This window comes from Miniopterus schreibersii, assembly GCF_964146895.1.
Source record: "Miniopterus schreibersii genome assembly, chromosome: 2".
NCBI classification, from domain to species: Eukaryota; Metazoa; Chordata; class Mammalia; order Chiroptera; family Miniopteridae; genus Miniopterus; species Miniopterus schreibersii.
The window spans coordinates 161,921,196-161,940,495 of NC_138102.1; the positions used below are offsets into that span (position 1 = coordinate 161,921,196).

Consider the following 19,300-nt stretch of genomic DNA (forward strand, 5'->3'; position numbering starts at 1 on the left):
TGGCCGCGACTTGAGAGAGTTCATTAGCGGAAGTCAGAGCCCGGGCGGCCGCAGCCGCCCCCAGACCCTTCTGAAAGGGGAGGGTCGTGTGCTTCCCCACCGTCTCCCGGTAGCAGTGTCATCCCTTTGCTTTTATTTTTAATTTCCATAATTGGCGGCTTCAGCGATGGCTTTGGGAGGCAGTTTGCTTTAAACGCGGCCACCTACTCCACAATGCCCGGGTTATTTTAGGAACCCTGCTCTTGCCCCCCGGAGCCCGGTTCGCAGGACTTCTTTTGGACGGGTCCAGGAGGCAGGGTCCTTCCCGAGTCGCCTCCTGCGGAGGTCACTTTTGTGCGCGCAGGGTCGTCCCCAGCGTTTGTGAGTAGCATATGCATGTGGTTGTGCTGACTGCACTCGCAGGCTTGTAAATTTTCACCCTGGGAAATTAGCAACAAAGCCCGATCTGTCTCGCGGCTGCTTTGCACTTTCCGAGGGCGGCTGTACTTGACTGAGCTGCAGAGCAGGCACCGGAGAGCGAGCGAGCGAGCGGGGGGAGGGAGGGCAGGAGAGGAGGGGAGGGAGGGGAGGGTGGGGGCGAGAGGTAAATAGTCTTAAATCGGAAGGGAGCTGCTTCTCTGTGGTCTTGACAAGCGCTGCCTGGGCTCCGCCGGCTCAGTAATAACTGAGTGACCTTTTCTTTGGCTGTATTATGTCTGGCTGGGAAGGGATTGCATTTTGCAGCTGAGAGCCGGGGCTTCCTTCAGCTCGGCTCCTTGCGTGCTGCTGGGGTAAGTTGTCTTGAGCCAGGACGGAGAGAGAGAGCCTCGGACAGCAGTTGCCTAAAAGGAGGACACCTGTGGCTCAGATGCGGTCAACACCATTACTTGGCGGATCCTTGAGGACCTCATTATTTTAAACTTAAAAAAAAATAGAGATTCCCTCCCCCTCTTTTTTTTTTTTTTCAAACAATGCTTCTTTTTGACCTTTCCCAAGGAGAAGCGCTACAAAGCAGCCACTGTGCTTTCTGAACCGCCTCCCCCTGTATCGCTTAATTGAGAAGGTAAGTGCAGCAACTGTGTCCACACGCGTCGGCTTATTTGCGGTGTGTGTGTGTCTGCGGGTGCGCGCGTGCGTGTGCGGATGTGGTATTTTTTTTTTTTTTTTTTTCCTAACCCGAGCCTCCTAATGAGGCATAAACTGGAGCTGCAGCCCAGCTCCGCACTGCAACTTTCGCTCGGGCTGCAGCTCTGCCGAGCCGGTTTTGTTTAAATCATGCGAGGCTTCATTATTTTTATGATGAGACATGAAATGCAAGCGGAAGATGTAGGTGGAAGGAGGGAGAGCGGCTGCGGCGCGGAACGTTGCAAGTACGACTCGAGTGGCTAATAGGCAAAGTTCATGCTGAATTGCAGCGTTTCCACACCCCTGACTCCCGGGGACAGAGTGGCAGGGAGAGTTTGGCGTTAGGACATGTTTGCTCTGTCCCGGCCACGGGCGAGGAAGTCGGTCCTAGATGGGTTCCGGAGCCCTCTTCTCCTTACTTGCTGGAATTCACGAACCCCCACCTCCAAGAGTTGCAATTGCAATCTTTTGGTTCTTGTGGACACTTCTTCCTCTCCCCACTCTGCCATGACACAGTGTGTTCCCTACAAGATGGAAAAGTGACTCTTTGGGCAGGAGGGGTTGTTGGGGAGAAGTGGCCAGAAGAGCGAGGTTCCGGGGAACCAGGTGCCTATGTCCTAATAGGTTCAGATGCAAACTGATGCAGCACATTTGTACGGGGCACTTCCCAGATAGCTGTTATGAAATACAACTCAGATTTATGATCTTTTTCATATTGAACATGATATGCTATGCTAACGCTGCATGTGACAGTTTAATCAAATCCATTTGTTACCACGAAGCTAAAAGGGGCCGCTGGGATTTTAGGATTACGGGCAGAGTTAGGGAAGCATGTGGCTTTGTCATTCGCCATCATTTTGCACACCGCCACGCTGCGAGGGGCTGAGTGTGCGCCGCGTCTCGTCTGGCCGCACTCGTCCCTTCCCCCACCCCCTGCCGCCACTCCGACCCGCTCCCAAAGTGGCTTCACAATAGTCGGTCCTCAGCGGGGTAGGCTGCGCACCAGGTCCGCACTTGAGCTAAATAAGGAGACCCCTTTCCGCGCCTACCTTTGAGCTCGGTCCTCAATGCGAAGCCGCTGCAACTCAGGCACGCCTAAATCAACTCATGCAGAAAAAGGAGAAAAGTTTTGGTAAGGTTACAATCTATCATGGATGCACTTAGCCGGCGCTCGGCACTCTTGGCTGCTCAAAAGCCTCCCTGCTCTTCCGCTGCTTTTGTGTCTTTCTAAAAGATCCAAAATATTATTGTTGTAACTGCTTTGAAAGACTGCTGCTTAAACCAATTAATCCGGCTAGGTGCAACAAATACTGCTACATTCTTTGCAAACCATCCCTGTGTGGATGCAAAGACACAACCACAAAAGGCTGGAGCATAACTCCGCCAGGGATTCTTTGTTAGAGTGTATGTATGTTTCTTATTTTTTTTTTTTTTTTATTTTGCATGTGAGCTGCATCAAAATTGAACTCAGTCTTGCAAATCTCTTGTTGGCCTTTGCCAAGCACTAGCACTTTGCTGCCATGGTAACTGTAATTAAACTGATAAGAGTGGAAAAATGTCAGTATCTCTGAGCCTTGCAGCTGCATTGGAGAAAAAGGGAATCAAATTGGTTCCCAGCTCCATTGCTCAAAAAGGGGAGGGGGTGGTGGAAAGATGGGGGGGGTTGGGAGTTGAAGGGGCAGAACAGAGTTAAGCAGCTCCAGTGCCTGAGATCTGGGGACATCTATTTGCATTGTTGTCCCTTAGGGGGCTGCAGCCTGTAGGGATGCTCTGGGCCAGTGAACAGAGAGAAACAAGCTTTTAGGCCCAATCCAGTTCTCCAGTCGGGGCTGGGGGCTGGGAGAGGATCAGGATGGGCAGGAGGAGAGAAAATCTTTTGTTTGGTACCTCTTGGCAATCGAATGGCCATGTTGGCCAAATTCTTTTAATCTGTGTCACTGCTCCCAGCTGCAGAACCTGCATTCCCATTTTAGCATCTTCCTGAGGCACCTCATCTCTGCCAACCCCCTTTATGCATTCCCTCTAACAATTCCTTCTCCCAAATTGTTCTCTCGGAGTCTTCCGACGGGGACAAAATGTTTTCCATTCACTATGTGTAGTTAGTCCAGAAATATAAAAGACTGTGTCTAAGTGCTGCAAATCTTTTATTATGATTATTTTTTTAAACCCCTGTGTGTTGTGGAGTTGTGGTTACTTTGTTGTGTTAACTACTGAAGCTGAGGCTGCGCGGATGAATGGCACAGAACAAGGGAACATAATGGAGGCAATCAACCGTTAGGCCGCCTCACAATGCAATCCAGGCAATTAAAAGCTCACCAGAGTTTAAATGAAATGGTTCTACTTATTTCTGCACACCACACTGCACAGGCTATTATTTATGTCTTTTTTTTAATTATGATTTCCCTTAAACTGTCAAATAACTCAGAATGGCAGGGTCTCAGAGGCAATAAGAATTTCCCTCAGAACAATTTACATGCCAATCTTAAACTAGTTATGAGTCCTGATGTGCTATGAGCAACTTGTGCAGTGTTTCTCAGCTCCAAACCCATAACTCTACCCAGACCTGTTCTCTGGATAGTGAGGGGAGGCTGCTGACTGCTTTATGCCTTTTAGGTTCATGGCAAAGTGGTGACTACAAAATAGTTGTTTTTCTACAGCTGGTAAAGTTACATAGGATTGAAAAGATTTCCTTTTCAAGAGAAGTGTGAGGATGTGCTCTGAAAGAAGGCACCGGAATGGAGTGTAAAATATCAAATTCTTTTTACGCCCAAGGCCAAACAGAATGCAAGAGTTTCAAATATTAATTGGCCTCTGAGTGCTAAATTAAAATGTCAACACAACAAAAACATTTTGTGAAGACAAGCAGGGCAGTGCTGCTTATGCCAAATGTTGGTATTCCCTGTCTTGGTTGCAAAGCATTTTGAATAAAGATAGCTGACCTTCCAGGCTTGATGGTAGTAACACAACTTAGAAATACAGCTTAGCTACAACTAAGAGGGATTTTTACAAAATAAATTGAGCTTTGTGATATAAAAAATAATAGCCTATAAATTGGATAATTAGAATAGCCACTCATAACGTTATCTCTAGATGTTTTCAGTAATGAAATCCAGAATGTCACTCAGTAAATCAAAATTTCTCCCTCCCCCTAGGTATATGGTTAAGAGGCACTAGGGTAAGATCTGTACTATAATTAATGGGATTCATTCCTTGAGGAACCTTGCTAGAAGACAGTAAGTAGTTCTGATCAAAGAAACTTCATTTGTTAGAAGTTCTAGAGAGCGAGATTTAGCAGAGCTATCAAGGGTTATGATTAATCTACACTAGACCCTTAGCTCCTTCAAAGAAAAGGAACAGAAAGCAGGCTATAGGAATACCACCTGCTCTTCTGTGCAAACCCAGCTGCTAGTTTGCAGCTCCGGAGACCACAGCTATGCAGATCATGCAGAAAGAACAGCCACCCTGCTTTCTTCCGTGCCATTGCCTACTCCATGACTCTAACCAGACAAGTTATTTTCTAACGGAAGTTCAACATCAGAACAGTGTTATGTGCAATTCATGTATTGTTTGTAGCTGGGAAAGTTATCCATCTGAGAGGGTATGATGCCTTGATGTCTCTTAATCAGTGTGATTTACAAAAGAAAACGACAGTGAAGGAAATAGAGGCAGTCTTCAGAAGAAGGCATCAGAGGAAACTGAAGAAGGTTTAACTATTTTGTAAGAGGGAAGCACACAGAAAATGCTCAAGATTAGAGCTTGGCATTTCTTTTCTTGAGACTGTTTCAAGTGCATGCATATTTGGTGTTTGGTATCCTTCTGTGTCCAAGTTTAAAACTTTATGCCTAGGAGAGGAAGCAGGGGGACCTCGGGACTGTAGGAGGGCCACCAAGTCTAGTGTTTAACTGTTGTTCAGCTTTGAGCGAATCCCTTAACCTCTCTTAGGCCTCCGTATCATAATTTGTAAAATGAGGGAGTTTGGAATTGATGGATGTTGATGGTATTTTACAGTGTTTAAAATAAGTTATCTAATAAATATGAAGCTCTGAATAGTTGGTCCAGCATTGTTTTTTTAAAGCTGGGTGTTTGACAATTAGAAAAGATTTACTTGAGCGAATATTCTTTCAAATTTCAGTCAAGTTGTAAAATCCATAGAACCCAGCTAGACTCCTTAATTATGATGGGTATATATATTGCCAAAATATAGAAATGTCCCTATGTCTATTATAGCATTATGTAATATACATACTGTACATAATACATTTATCTATATATGCATAATTTTATGTATATTTAGACTTTACCTTCTGTTTTTTTTTCTTCTAAAATATAAATAAGTGCATGTGAAAGGAAATAAATTATATAGTCATATCTTTAGTTTTTATGAGAGTATGTAGTAGTATATAGTTAGGTAATCTGCCATTAATAGAGGCACTGAATGATGCCTCTATTAAATATATTTTTTAATTTTAACATAATGAATACTTTGAAATATCAGAGGCACAAAAGGAAGTATTTGGATGCAAACAAGTAATATAGGATTAGTGAACTTTTGGGGTGATGGTACTGTGTACTTAACTATAAGTATCTTTACTGCTAAGTAAGGATAGTGTAATCCTATGAGGGTGCACTGTCCTGTCATCAGGCACATATTAAGTACAATTTTTAATCAATTAAAAACCCTCAATTTTGACTCCTATAGTTTGCATGGACTAGTGTGTTAAATAGCTTTCTTTTGAGATTGCTAGCCATTTACTCACATTTTATCCCTAAAGGAACTGCTCTATGTAAAGAATGGCAGCACTATAAAATTATTTAATGTTATTTAACTTTGCGTATGTACATAATGGCATTTTACTGCGTACAACATGAATTCACTACCTTCACTGCTTTATTTGTGTGACTTTAGAAATGATTTAATAAGAACTTTATAAAGTTTGAGCCTTTCTGTTTCCAGAATTTAGTTTGATTTTACTGTGGCCCTAAAGAAAGACTCACCCTGCTTGAACAAGGCCATATGAAATATTTAACTTGTTTGAGGTCTTTCGACATCTTTCAGTTCTTTCTTGTAGTCCCAGTTCTCTTTTTTGTTGTCTTCTTGTAGGTATACAAATGCTCTCAGTCCAGCCAGACACCAAGCCGAAAGGTTGTGCTGGCTGCAACCGAAAGATCAAGGACCGGTATCTTCTAAAGGCCCTGGACAAGTACTGGCATGAAGACTGCCTGAAGTGTGCCTGCTGTGACTGTCGTTTGGGAGAGGTGGGCTCCACCCTGTACACTAAAGCTAATCTTATCCTTTGTCGCAGAGACTATCTGAGGTAGGAATGATCTTTGCACACCAGTGATGACTAGAGTCCTTTTAAAATACTTTTGTAAGTGTTTTTGTTTTTGTTTGTTTGTTTGTTTGTTTGATTTCCTTACTACCAGCCTATATTTCTGAAAGATGTTGACCTGTCAAAATGTTGCAGGTGCCTCTTAAGCAAATTATTGCTTACCCAGTGGCCAATAAAATACAATATTTAAAGTGTTTCAATTTGGCTTGCCTGGTTGCTCATATTTAGGGATAGGTTATTCCACTGCCTGTATTGAAACTGCCAGTTCATGTCAAGGACATATTTGGTAGAAATCAGCATATCAGTTTTTTATTAGACTGTAAGTGACAAATGGGCTGAGCAGCCATAACACAAAATATTCAACTATCTTTCTGTTTCAGATTTGTCAGAGAAAATCTATTTGAAATTCTCAACTTATATTTATTAGTATATTTATTATCCAATTTTGAAACTTTCCCAAGGTGTGAATTCATCTTTGCCCCATGGCATTCCCAGTGATCATCGCGAGATATCGCTGAGCATTAACAGCCTCAGACTTGCCAGTAGCTGTGTGGGAATTAACAAAGTAAAGATCCCCATGATTGTGGGGCTATGACAGCCACTGTCCTCACCGCAAACATCTGAACAGTGTCAGGACAGGGCAGATGTTCTCACGTATGAAGCCACGAAGCTGACTAAACTTGTTTCCCAGCATTAAGTACTCAACACATGAACTTCTATTTAAGAAAAAGTATTTTGCTTTCCAGGGAACTTTGTGACCTGAGTCAGCTGCAAATTACTTACATTAATAAAGTAAGAGCTATCAAATTAGAGAAATGATATATGCCATCATTTGGGTTTCATGTTTGATATAATTAATCATTTTTCTAGTCTAACATTAAGAGATTTCTTTTGAATTTTTCCCCCCTTATGACTCAAAATTTATCAATTGGCAGTAACTCCTTAACCATCTTGGTCATTTGGAGAAGTACCTTCTAGGAAATTTAGTGTTTCTAATATATAATTCAGTTGTTTTTCAGTCCAATTTCATCTTGATGTATAAAAATATAGTTTGATTAATAGTACTCACAAGAGGGTGAATCCAGTACTGTTTTTCAAATTCTAGTATTAGCCTCATCTGACAGCCTCTTGACTAATTATGACCACTTGTTACTCCTCCGCGTTCTTGTGCTCAAAATACGTGCAAGGTGCCAGCAATGAGAAGTGACTCTACAGCCAGGATTTCCCTCGTTGTGGTGGCACAACTGATCAGAATTAACTTATTGCATGAATTCTTTTAGAACTGCAGTCTTTGAACTTCCCTCTTTGAAATAAAAATTCCTCCTCCGCTCATTGTGAATCAGAGCCTCATTTCTACATAGAGCATTTGTTTTCCTTTTACTGACTTAACATTTGCTTCCTAGTTTTGCTTTAACTTTACCGACCAATAAGTCATGCTTTTTTTTTAACTCTTTTTGGCTTTTACTTTTGTTTACAACTGCAGTATCTCAAATGGATTTATGTAGCAACAATTGCAAAACAAGAAGTTTATATAGTTTGGCAAGGTTAAGGTGTCCTAATAAGCAATAAAGACAGAATTAAGTTAAATTTAAAGAAATTCTTTGAAAATACCTGGATTTTACTTAAAATCAAAAATGTGAATTTGCCAATGAAATACCTCTGTCGTGAGTGAAGCTGTTTTGCAGTTGTCAATATAATCACGAGCGAGAAAGTAACCCTGGGCTTGTTCCGTTTCATTCTTCCTTATGGTAATAAAATATGATATTCAATTGCTATTTGATATCTCAAGTATTTGTTTTGTAGAAGGGAATTTTCAAAAAAGTTTTCGTATCAGAAATTCTTATCTATCTCCAAAAGTGTCCATATGTTGCTCTTTGTGATATAAGTTAGTTAATTTCTGAGAGGCTCAAACTTTTAATGCTTGTTAACCAATTTTTAGAAATTTATATCTTTCAAATATAAACCCTGGTCCTGATGGCCAATATATTCATTTCTCAGAGTGCAATTTCCTTTTAAATTGGTCATTACCTCATTAATGGCTAGTTGTTATGTTAACAGCCTAAAGGTTGTTAACATTTCAAACTAAGTTGTTAACAGCAAGCTTATCCCTTATTTAAACTGAAGGTTTGTTGTATATAATGTGACTTCTTTGGCAACTAGTAATTCATCAACACTTGAAAATTGCAGACGTGAAATGAGAAATTGGTATGTGAGTAAAAACACTGCCTTATGTATTATAGATTCTGCCACAGATGTGCTATTTAGTTTTATGTGGAAAGCATGTAGCTCTGTGAGATTGTGTGGATGTTCAACAGCATGTCTCTGATTGGCACATTAAAATAGTCTGATTCTATATATCAGATGGGCAGATACAATCAAGCAAATACTATTTACAAGTTAATTTCTTTTGAATGTGTATAAATAGTCATTCAAAATGTTTATTGAATGCCTGCTGCATGAAAGGCATAATTTTAGGTAATGGGTGAAATAACTGACTGAAAAAGGGAGGTGTCCCTAAAATTGTTACTATCTAATCGTTTAATAATTATACAAAATCTGCAATATGATCAGTGAACAAGTAGTATTCTGTGGCTGTTTCTCTTCTAGTTGTTCATATTTCTTTTCTGCATTTTGCATAGTCAGTGCTTAACCATTTAGTTAAAAATGGTTTGGTTTGGTTTTTGGCTTTTGGATGTTATATAAGTTTCTTACAGGTTTGTATTTCTCTAAGTCACTGGGCATCTAAGTAAGAATATGGAAAATGATAAAGAAAACATAGTTTACCTATACTAGTAAATTATTTGTTATAGGTATTATCCTGGGCAAGATAATTTTTTCATATCTATAAAAGAGTGACATATTTTTGACAATTGTATTTAACTTTCTAAAAACTCCTTCTTCCAAAAAAACAACCACCAAAACAACAACAAAAAAACATTTTTAATTATGAACAGTGATTCTTGAAGCTCTAACGTTTTATTTTGCCATAGTTGGAGCAATGATAGTGATTACCTGTTTTTACAAGTTTTTTGGATGATGAATATAAGAATTTAAATCATGTTTTCCTATGGGTTATCAAAACTATGATTGTGGTCAATTTTATTTCTCTCGGATTTTTTTTTTTCTCCTTTGTGGCACAATTAGCTATATTTAAGAAAAAGAAAAGATTTTACAGTTTATGTGCTGAGTTTCAAATCTGAGCAGTTCCCTCTCCATAACGGGGCTGGTATAATGTAGTTTATCCTTCTGCAGAATATAAAATGCACGGATCTGATGAGAGAGAATTTGCCAGTTTGTAGGATTGCCCCCCACCTTCATTCATCACTTAAAGAAACAGAAGGATTGACTTTCAAAAACTCCCTCTATTAACAGGCTTTCTGACTTAACCTATGAAGCCAATCTGCCCATCAGAATTTATATGCCAAGATGTAGAAAGTTAACTGTTAAAAATGTATCCAACACATTTATAACTTTATATTATTAAAAGATGAGCTATGGCCAATTAGAATGGAAGCATCTTTATACCTTGAACTAGAGCTTAAAATTAATAGACTGCCTAAAAGATGAACAATTATTGTATAAAAACAGCAAAGTTTTAGTAATGGTATTTGCAGGACTCTAATCACTGCCAAACTATCATCTTTATTTCAGTTTGGAAAATATGAATACAGTAGTTAATGTATAATTAGAGTTTTAAAATTAAGATCTCATGGCAAGTGTTAAGAAGTCAGAACCAGGAGAAATAACAAAATACTTTTCAACTTGGAGGCAGTAAAGAATGTCAGAATTTATCACTCAGGTTTTGGGGTAATTTTTGCTTGTTTTTTTGCTAAGCCTAAAACTTCTTACTTGTGGTACATTTTATACATTAAGTCGATACAGGCTGTGTCTTGTATCTCTATGAATGGTGTCTTACCAGGGAAGGTATCCACAGCTCTTTGCTGTGGTATGTTCCATAGGAGCTACTTATAGCTCTTCTGATGTCAGAAGCTGAAAGTGTCTGATACAAATTTTAATTCAATTTTCTATTTTTATATACGAGGATGGTTTCTTTAAAATGAAACTACAGAGAAAGAGCAATGCTTTATGCTCCACCAGAGTTGCCAATTAACAAAAAGGATTTGAAGTTGCTGTGCTTACTACAAATTAGTGCTTTAATATAATGATATAATAACTTTAAAATAGAAAATAAAAATCAAATGCTACATATAGCATTAATGTAGCTATAACTTTATTTCACACTGATCAAACCTGATGCCTCTAAATTTTTACATAAAGTTAAATTAATATTAGTGAATAATTGAGGCTTTAAAAGAAAACATGAGTATGTTGTTAATATTACTTTATCTGACAGTTTACTGCACGATTTTTTTAATGTTGAATAAGGTGTTCATTTTTTCCCCTTCATTGTCATCTTTTTAATATTGGGCAGTTGAAAATATGTTATTTGAAAAATAGTTTTTATTCATAATTCTAAAAATTTAATCTTTTATATGGAATAGAACTCCTTCCAAATAAGCGTTTTCCTTTTCTACAAGCTTCATTGAAACTTTCTTAACACTTTATTATAGCCCTAACTTTTACCGTATTTAAATGTCTAAGCTAATCTTAGTATTAGGAAATATTTTGACATATGAGTGTATTAGACTCTATGGTCTGCTAAAAAACACTTATATTTCTTGCAAATTATCTTACCTTATTTATTGCTTTATAAAAAGTTGTCATTTTAAGTCCATTTTTCTGTTTGTTATAGTGAAGCATTATTAAATTCTGTTTTAAATATTTTAGACTCTATACTGTTCATGGACCAGTAAAAATCAGGAGTGATAATTTGTTTTGTAAAATACTTTGGGAGAGTGCCCCTCAATGTCAACTTTTTTGCAATAACCTCTTTAAAATATTTTATCTACACAGATAATTTCTTATTTGTAAATTTTTCTTTCTGTCCTTAATTCTGTGATTCATCCATTTTCAGTGAGTGATTATTTAATATAGTTGTTTTGGTTGTGTGACTTTTTGTTTTGGTTTATTTGACAGACTTGAGATATTTTCACTGAAAAGTCCACCTCCGCCCCAGCCAAGAATATTAAAAATACAAAAATACTTCATAATATTTCTATATCTTTAGCGTTTTTTTATCTTTTTATAAAGCATGGAATACTTCAGTCAGGATAGTTTTTACACATAAGATGGATAAGTTAGACATACCTGACTTAGCAGAAAAATATTCCGTTTCTACAAGTATACTTAGGATTAAATGCATCTGGAAGACCTACATTTGAGAATTGCTAAAATTGCTTATTTTGCACTTTATAAATACATAGAACTCCGGAAAAGAATATCTATTTTTGGTTGCTCTTAGAGTATATCAAAGTAAGCCAGCACTTCATTTATAAACTCACCATTAACTTCCATTAAATGACTAATAATAAATTTTAATGCTGTGTTTTGGCTGCATAAACATAATTTATTAAGGAATCTCATTTTTTAAATATGCTGAAAGTAGTAATTTTGTAAATGTTTTTGATGAATCTGTGCCTTGTAGAAATAGAAATGTATTATGTAGTTCAGTTTTCTGCCTCACATAAAAATTATATAGCCTAAAAGAAGAATTGCGCCAACCTAAACGACCATTATATTTTCATCATTACACTGTGAGGCACTGAAATCTTATTTTGGTATTTGGTTTGAAAATATTTTCCATTTCCTACGAGAATGTCTTCTATTATTCAAAATCATATCCTGCAACCTCATTCTATCTTTCAAAAAAAATTACCTAACATGTCTCACTTTTATCAATAAATGTTAAAATATATGAATTGTAAGTGCAGGACAAAATCTTGAAAATGAGGGAAGTAAAAATAAAATAACGTTCTATTCAGTGGATAAGGTATTTTTCAAAAACAGCATTTGCCGTAGCCGTTTCTTTTAAAACGCATTTTCCTCTTGTTATAATTGTCTAAGTCAGTTTACATAAGTGATCACTCCCCGCTGGTCTGTGGAATTTCCCCTTGATAAGCATTTACAGTGGGGTAGGTGTATCTAGGCAAGCTGCACACACAGGTATGAGAATCTGTACAGCCTCAGGATGGTTAACTTTTGTCATAATTGACTTTTACCAGAGCACTACAGTGTGCAGGCTTTGAAACATAAAATTCAGATACTTGATGCCAGCTAATTGCTTAGTATTGAGAACGATAGCACTGACTTGTTTTTGCAGGGCGTTGACCATTCTAAGAGGAAAGACAAGTTTTATAATACTACAGAATGCCTAAATTTATTCCCCTGTGATCTTTACCACCCAGTTCTATTTTTCTTAGCTTCTGTGGAGTTTGGTGCTGTCTGTTCTGTTTCTGTTTCTACCATCGCAACATACGTGTTTTGATGGTTAACCACACATTTCCCTTTTCAGGGTATTTATAAGAGATGTATTTTGAGGTGGAAGTTCGCATTGTGAAGCAAGAAATGTGGCAGTTAGATTTTCATTTCTTACTTTAAAACAATTTCTTTTGCTTATTAAGGTGTCTTGTCCCTTATCATTGATATTAATGGATAACTTTTCTCCGAAGGATCTAAAACCGAAGCCTACTCTTTTATGACAGTCATCAAACCTATTTATTATATTGACAAACTACACGCATCAGTCACCTGTGTGTTCACTATGCCATTTCTGCTCTCTGCCCTATGCTATCAAAACTTCCCGAGAGACCTTTTTCTCCTCAAAAATATTATTTTGTAGTTATGTAAAGACTCTAATTCTTTTGCTGAATTCTTTTCCTCCATAGTGTTAGTTTTTTTGTAATGCAAAAATCTCTGTGGAGCTGACTAGTTTTTCAGAAATCACACTTGAGATAAATAATCATCTTGGAAGAGTCAGATCCCTGATTTGAAGTTGGGAAATTAACATGAAGCTGAATGTATTAAGTTAGACTCTAACCAGCATGTGTTGTTATGATTCAATTTGATATTTAAAAACTCTCCAACTGGGCTACTGGGAAAATAAAAGACTCTTAGGAATTCAAAGATTCTTTGCAGAGGAGTATACCAAAGCCATATTTAAGTAAAATTGTTATTGCTAATGCAGTAACACATTGTCTACATTAAACCCATCCTACTAATAAAAACAGAAAATCCGTTTTAGTAAACAAAAATATCAGATATGACAAGGACTAGTAAGAGGGCAGAGAACTTCATAAAATGCGCTGATGCTCACATTTCATAGTAATCTTAATACCACAGAACAAAAATAAATTCCCATCTCATTTATGCCGTCGGATCCCAACAGGCAACGTCAAGGGGAAAATAAATTTTCAACTTTGTTAGCTCATTCTTATTTTCTAAAACTTTTAGGATAATGACATTTCTCTTATAGCAATTCTAACAGAGATGCATACAATTTTTGAAATTATTTTTTTTGTTTTGTTTTTAAAAGATTTCAAAATCTCTTAAGGAATATCCTTTAAGAAATTGTTCACAATTCACCAAAAATAGCAGATTCAAACTGTTACACTTTAAAATACCTGATGGCATTGAGCATGATGATTATTTTGTGTTTATCAACTTCTCAGTAAAAATATATTCTGACAACAGCTCAGGTTAGACTGTATAAGATGAGTGATTATACCTGTTCCTTTGCTTGGCTGGATGGGGGCAGCCGCGGGAGAGACAAATAGGAAAAGCAGCCATAACTTCTAACACTAAACAGGAGGATTGGTTTCAATGGGCAGGCTTATTTGTATTTTACAGGTGAGAAGTTCAACTATTCTGTGAACATAATTTTAAAACCTGTAAGTATTGCATGGAAATATTCACTGAGAGATGGATCCTTTGTGCTTTGAGAGATACAGAGAAATAATTATAAGTTATTGAATTGCCTTAAATTTTATAAACTAGTATTTTCTCTGGTCATTTATTAGTAAAGGATGAGAAATGTTCTGAGCAACAAGAACCCCTTCTTCTGCAGCAGGTCCTTGATAAGTGGGTCCTTGTTGGTGTTTATATTTATGATCACATATTTTGCTATCTCTAACAGTTTGAAAAGGAAACCGTTTAGTCAGTTAACAAATATTTGAGTGCCAATACTTTATTCCGATAAATAACGAATGTAGAATATTACATTTCTTTTTTTTTTTTTTTTAAATACATCTTTATTGATTTCAGAGAGAGGAAAGGAGAGGGAGAGAGAGAGATAGAAACATCAATGATGAGAGAGTCATTGATGGAGCCCGCAACCCAGGCATGGGCCCTGACCGGGAATTGAACCCCGATCGCCTGGATCCTAGGTCGACGCTCAGCCGCTGAGCCACGCCCGGCCGGGCTAGAATATTACATTTCTAATTGATTTTATATAATATATAAATGTAAAATTATTAATATTTTACTATGTAAAGAAGAAGGGAGTCAGTCTGGGAATTTTGGGAAGAACTTAAAAAGACAAGTTATTTTGCATATTTTCTACAGCTGATGTAGTCACCATTGTTTTTAAATAACTAAGGAAAATATTTAAAGAGTTTTAGCCTAATTATGTCCCATGGAGCCAACGTAGAGAATGAAAAAATGTATAATCAAGAGAGATTAGAAAAAATTTTAAGAACAGAGGTTATAAATAAGTAAAACTTAAGCTCTGTAAAAATCCTTCTGTAAGCCAGTACTGTTATAAAGGCTGAGCTTCAAGCTTCATAGTTAATAGTTTGGATGCAGAGCAAGATAGTTAGCTCTGTAACTTTCACGCTCTTTGCATTGTTTCATCTCTTATCACAGATATTGCTAAACTATCAACAGAGGTACAACTAATATCCCTTGCAAAATGCTTAGGCCCCATTTTCCCATTCAACAAATATTACTCTATATACTCTAAGCTACAAGAATCCCTTCCTCCACGGCACATCCTTGATGAGTGAGTACTACTGGTGTTTATGTTTTGCTATCTCTCTTAACAGTTTAAAAATGAAACCATTTAGTCAGTTAGAAATGCCCTGGATACTGCACTGAATAAAACACAGAAATACCTCCGCCTCTTTCAGAGTTTATACTCTAGTTAAGGGAAGTAGATTATTAACAAAATAAGGACTGAGTACATTAGGAGATGATAAACACTACAGGAAAAATAGAGCAAGCAGTATAAGAGGCTTGCAGAATTTGTGTAGATGTGTGTGTGTACACGCATATGTGGGGCCAGAAGGAGGGAGAGAGGGAAAGGCAAGAATGGAAAGAGGACTTGGACACTAAGGAGGGTGCACTTGAGATAGTACCTTGAGTAAAGACCTGAGGAAATGGAAGGAGCTAGCCAGTGGTTGCATCGGAAGGACATTCTGGGCACAGGGAACAGCCAGTAGGAAGGCCTGAGATAGGAACTTGTCTGATGTGCTTGAGGAGCATCGAGGATGCTTGTGTGGTTAAAGTGAGAGTAGCCGCTCTGTGAGCCTGTAGTATCCCCTGTTGCTTTTACAACCTAGAATGCCCCTATGCTTCTCTAAGTGTCCTCTAAGAAAGTGGTAATACAGTCCGCCCTTCATATCTGCGGGTTTTACATCTGTGGATTCATCCAATTAAGGATTAAAAACAGTATTTTCAGTCCACCCTTGGGAATTTGTGGGTGCCAAAGGCCTAATGAATGCATTGTTCTACGTCACTTTAAGAGACTTGAGCATCTGTGGATTTTGGTATCCACAGGGGTCCTAGAACCAGTTCTTTGCAGATACTAGGAGTGACTACTTCCATTTGAGAACACCGTGAAGTTTATTCAATTAAGCTACTATGGACTGAATTCCCTTTGGGATTACAAAACTCATCTGCAAAATTGAATGGGATTATTTTTCATTTATTGTTTACTGGTAGTGTTTTTTTAGAGCCTTTTTATTTGGCCCCATGAACCCTGTTTGGTTTCTAGTTATGAAACGTGAATCAAAAATAGACCTCAGGATTCTATCATTTGGCTGTTGCTAATTCATAGGTATATTTGAGTTCAGGTGCACACATCTACATACATCTGCTAAAACAGTTAATGAGCTGTTTTTACATATAATATTTCAATGTGAAATATGAAGGAATGCCCATATTGATAAGCTAGGGCTGCCAACATAGCATGAATCAGAGTAAGAGCTTGGTCAAAGATTTTTCTAAACTCTATCCTGCATTCAATGTAATTGATATTTTTTGAATGCTTAGGTAATAAAAATGGCAAGGATGTGGATTTTTCTAAAGCTGACAATTTTCTACTCTTGAAGTGCAAACAGCAGTTATTCTAGGTCTGAACGGTGAATTTTTCCATTATTTTTAAGTCAAGCTGAGCTTTATTTCATTAAATTACTTTCTAGTACAAAATATTTAAAATATTTGCTCTAATTATCATAAATGTTTCCAAATTCAGCATATAGAGAAATTCATCAAGGACATATTGCTGTTTCAAACATTTTATTTAATCACATCCTTGATGAGATTAGATGTTACGTAAGTGTTCTGTTTATACTTGTTTCTCACCCCTAACCTAACCCTAGCTCACTAATTTTAGTTCACATCGAGAAGAGCTAAGTATTAATCTTCAAAACTAAAAGATGAGCATGCATTCCTATGTGTTAGAGTGGGATTTGTATGTACAAACTGCCTTTACTTTTAAAAATTAAAAAAAGTTAAACAAAACTTTAGATACAAATCAAAGTACTTGAGCCTGTATGTATATTTATAAAATGGGCTGCGATGTATCGTGGGCGTAGGCAGAGTTGATGGGTTAATGTGCCTTGAACCTTGGAAAGCAACCCCGTACGAATGCGTGAGCGTCCTATATGGTGGCCATCGAGACTCCATACAAAAAGGAGTGGGAAACATACTTTTTCAGAAAGCCAGGAGGCGGTGGCCAGATGGCTTTATAAATCTTAATTCCTGCCGTCACCCCGCATATATCCGTGTGCTTCTTTTCGGTATCGTTTCTAGCAGCCCTCCTATTTTTTATGTTTTTTGGCAGGTGGGGCATCTGTTGGAATTGCCATTTTGTCCTGGTTGAGTTGAAGACTCATATTCCTAATCATTTTATGATTCTCACCTTCCAAAGATCAATTTAATCTTGATTTTAAGGAAATGTTGCTTGACCTTGAGCTGATAGTTTGCTTTGTCTTTAAACATCTTGTCAATGGTAGTTATTAAACTAACCATTATTATCTTTGGAACAGAGGTCACCTGGTTTTTTTTTTTTTAATATGTTTTTATTGATTTCAAAGGAAGAGGGAGAGAGATAGAAACATCAAGGATGAGAGAGAGGCTTTGATCAGCTGCCTCCTGCGTGCCCCCTACTGGGGATCGAGCCCGCAACCCCGGCATGTGCCCTGACCACGAATCAAACCACCATCTCCTGGTTCATGGGTCGACACGCAACCACTGAGCCACCCTGGCTGGGCCACGCACAGTGTCTTTTAAATTATTTCACTGTGTGTTTCTCATTATTCCATCACATAAGCATCGCCCTACTTCCACCAACTCTCATTAATGGCAGATTAGTCGTATGTTGCTAATATTGATGCGTTCATCTATCTGCTGGTTTTTACCTTCTTTGAATATCACTTTATAAAGAAAAAAAGCCACACAGTTCTCCCAAACTAGGTGAGGTTAGATCCAACCCCAAGGTTTTAGAGGCGTGTCGAGAAGCCTAACGGTGAAGAGTCTAGAGCTGAAGTCTGCCCAGTTCTGCTGCATCTCAGCTGTTTATTCCTAGGCAAGTTACACAACCTCTCTAGCCTCAGTTTACTTATCTGTAAGTAAGAGTAATAGGCCCATTCATAGAATTGTCAGGGGGTGTCAGCGAAATACCCCAGAGAAACATCTGAACACACCGGCTAACACTCCAACGTGAGCTTCTGTTACGAACGAGAATAGCACTGAGTCAGAGGATGAGACAGTTTGAAAATTAAGCATAAGGATAAAATGAAGGAAACCGATTGAAAAGAGGCTTAAGAATGATCAGTAGTCAAGGACAGGAAAGGCTGCCACTCTAGTAAGATCCTTACCAACTTCTCATCGACCAAAAAGAGACGAAGAAATGCGTAAATGCCACATGCCCCTGAAGCCATACAGGGGAAAAATACTTAACAGTGGAGATTACTGGAATCTGGAATGGGTTATTAAATTAAGGTTATAGTACATTTTACATAAATTAAGGTTAATTTGAATCTTTTGAGGAACTATAGAACATGCCATTTTCTTTGTGACTGAAGCGGTAGTTTTCTCAAATATATGCCCACACTCTCCAGACTTTAGTGTGTGGAAGTCCTATGGCCTTGTAAAGCATTATGTTTAATATCCCATAAGGTAGAATTATATGTAAAATTTCAGCGAGCTCGAGGTTCCCTTTATGGTCTTGGTTTTTGTATCTTTTTCCTCGGGTGACAAGGACAACTGAATGCCAGTATCTTTTAACTGACCATTCTTTTTCACAGTGTTCTCTAAACACGTTGATTACATACCTTTATTTTAAAGAAAGTTAAGTATGCGCCTTTAATTTAAATATATATTCATCAATCATAAATAGTTCATTGTATAATTTTTAAATTAGAACAACAAGGTTTAAAAGGAGAAGGTATAAAATAAGTAGAACTAGAAATGCTAGTAACTGGTTAAGCACCCCTGGGATTTGTGCACCCCCAATATGGATAGTGCTGTTATTTCTTAATAGCCTTTTAAAGCTTAATTGAAAGTTATTTGTAGAGATCCTTGTGACTAAAAGAGGAGAAAGACCAATACTTGGGGAAAGAGTTGTAAAAGAGAGATGGGATAGTTGAAAGAAAAGGACTTTCCGAACATGAGCTAGCATGCTCTCCTCTCTGTTCATTTAATATTAAATCAAGGTTTTCTTTCTGAAAAATGCAGCAATGCACGTG

At 37.8% G+C, this 19,300-nt stretch overlaps 1 protein-coding gene across 9 annotated transcripts in view; it reads left to right on the plus strand.

Moving 5' to 3' along the window:
• Positions 1-19,300, plus strand: part of LMO3 (LIM domain only 3) — a 55,437-nt gene that overhangs the window by 1,019 nt on the left and 35,118 nt on the right. For 2 of the 9 annotated variants that reach the window (XM_081128426.1, XM_081128427.1), the window contains exons 2-3: positions 976-1,042; positions 6,206-6,419. In XM_081128426.1, coding sequence (XP_080984552.1) covers positions 6,214-6,419 — 206 coding nt within the window. In that variant the 5' untranslated portion in view covers positions 976-1,042; positions 6,206-6,213. The other 7 variants (XM_081128430.1, XM_081128422.1, XM_081128428.1 and 4 more) reach the window with 6 other exon arrangements.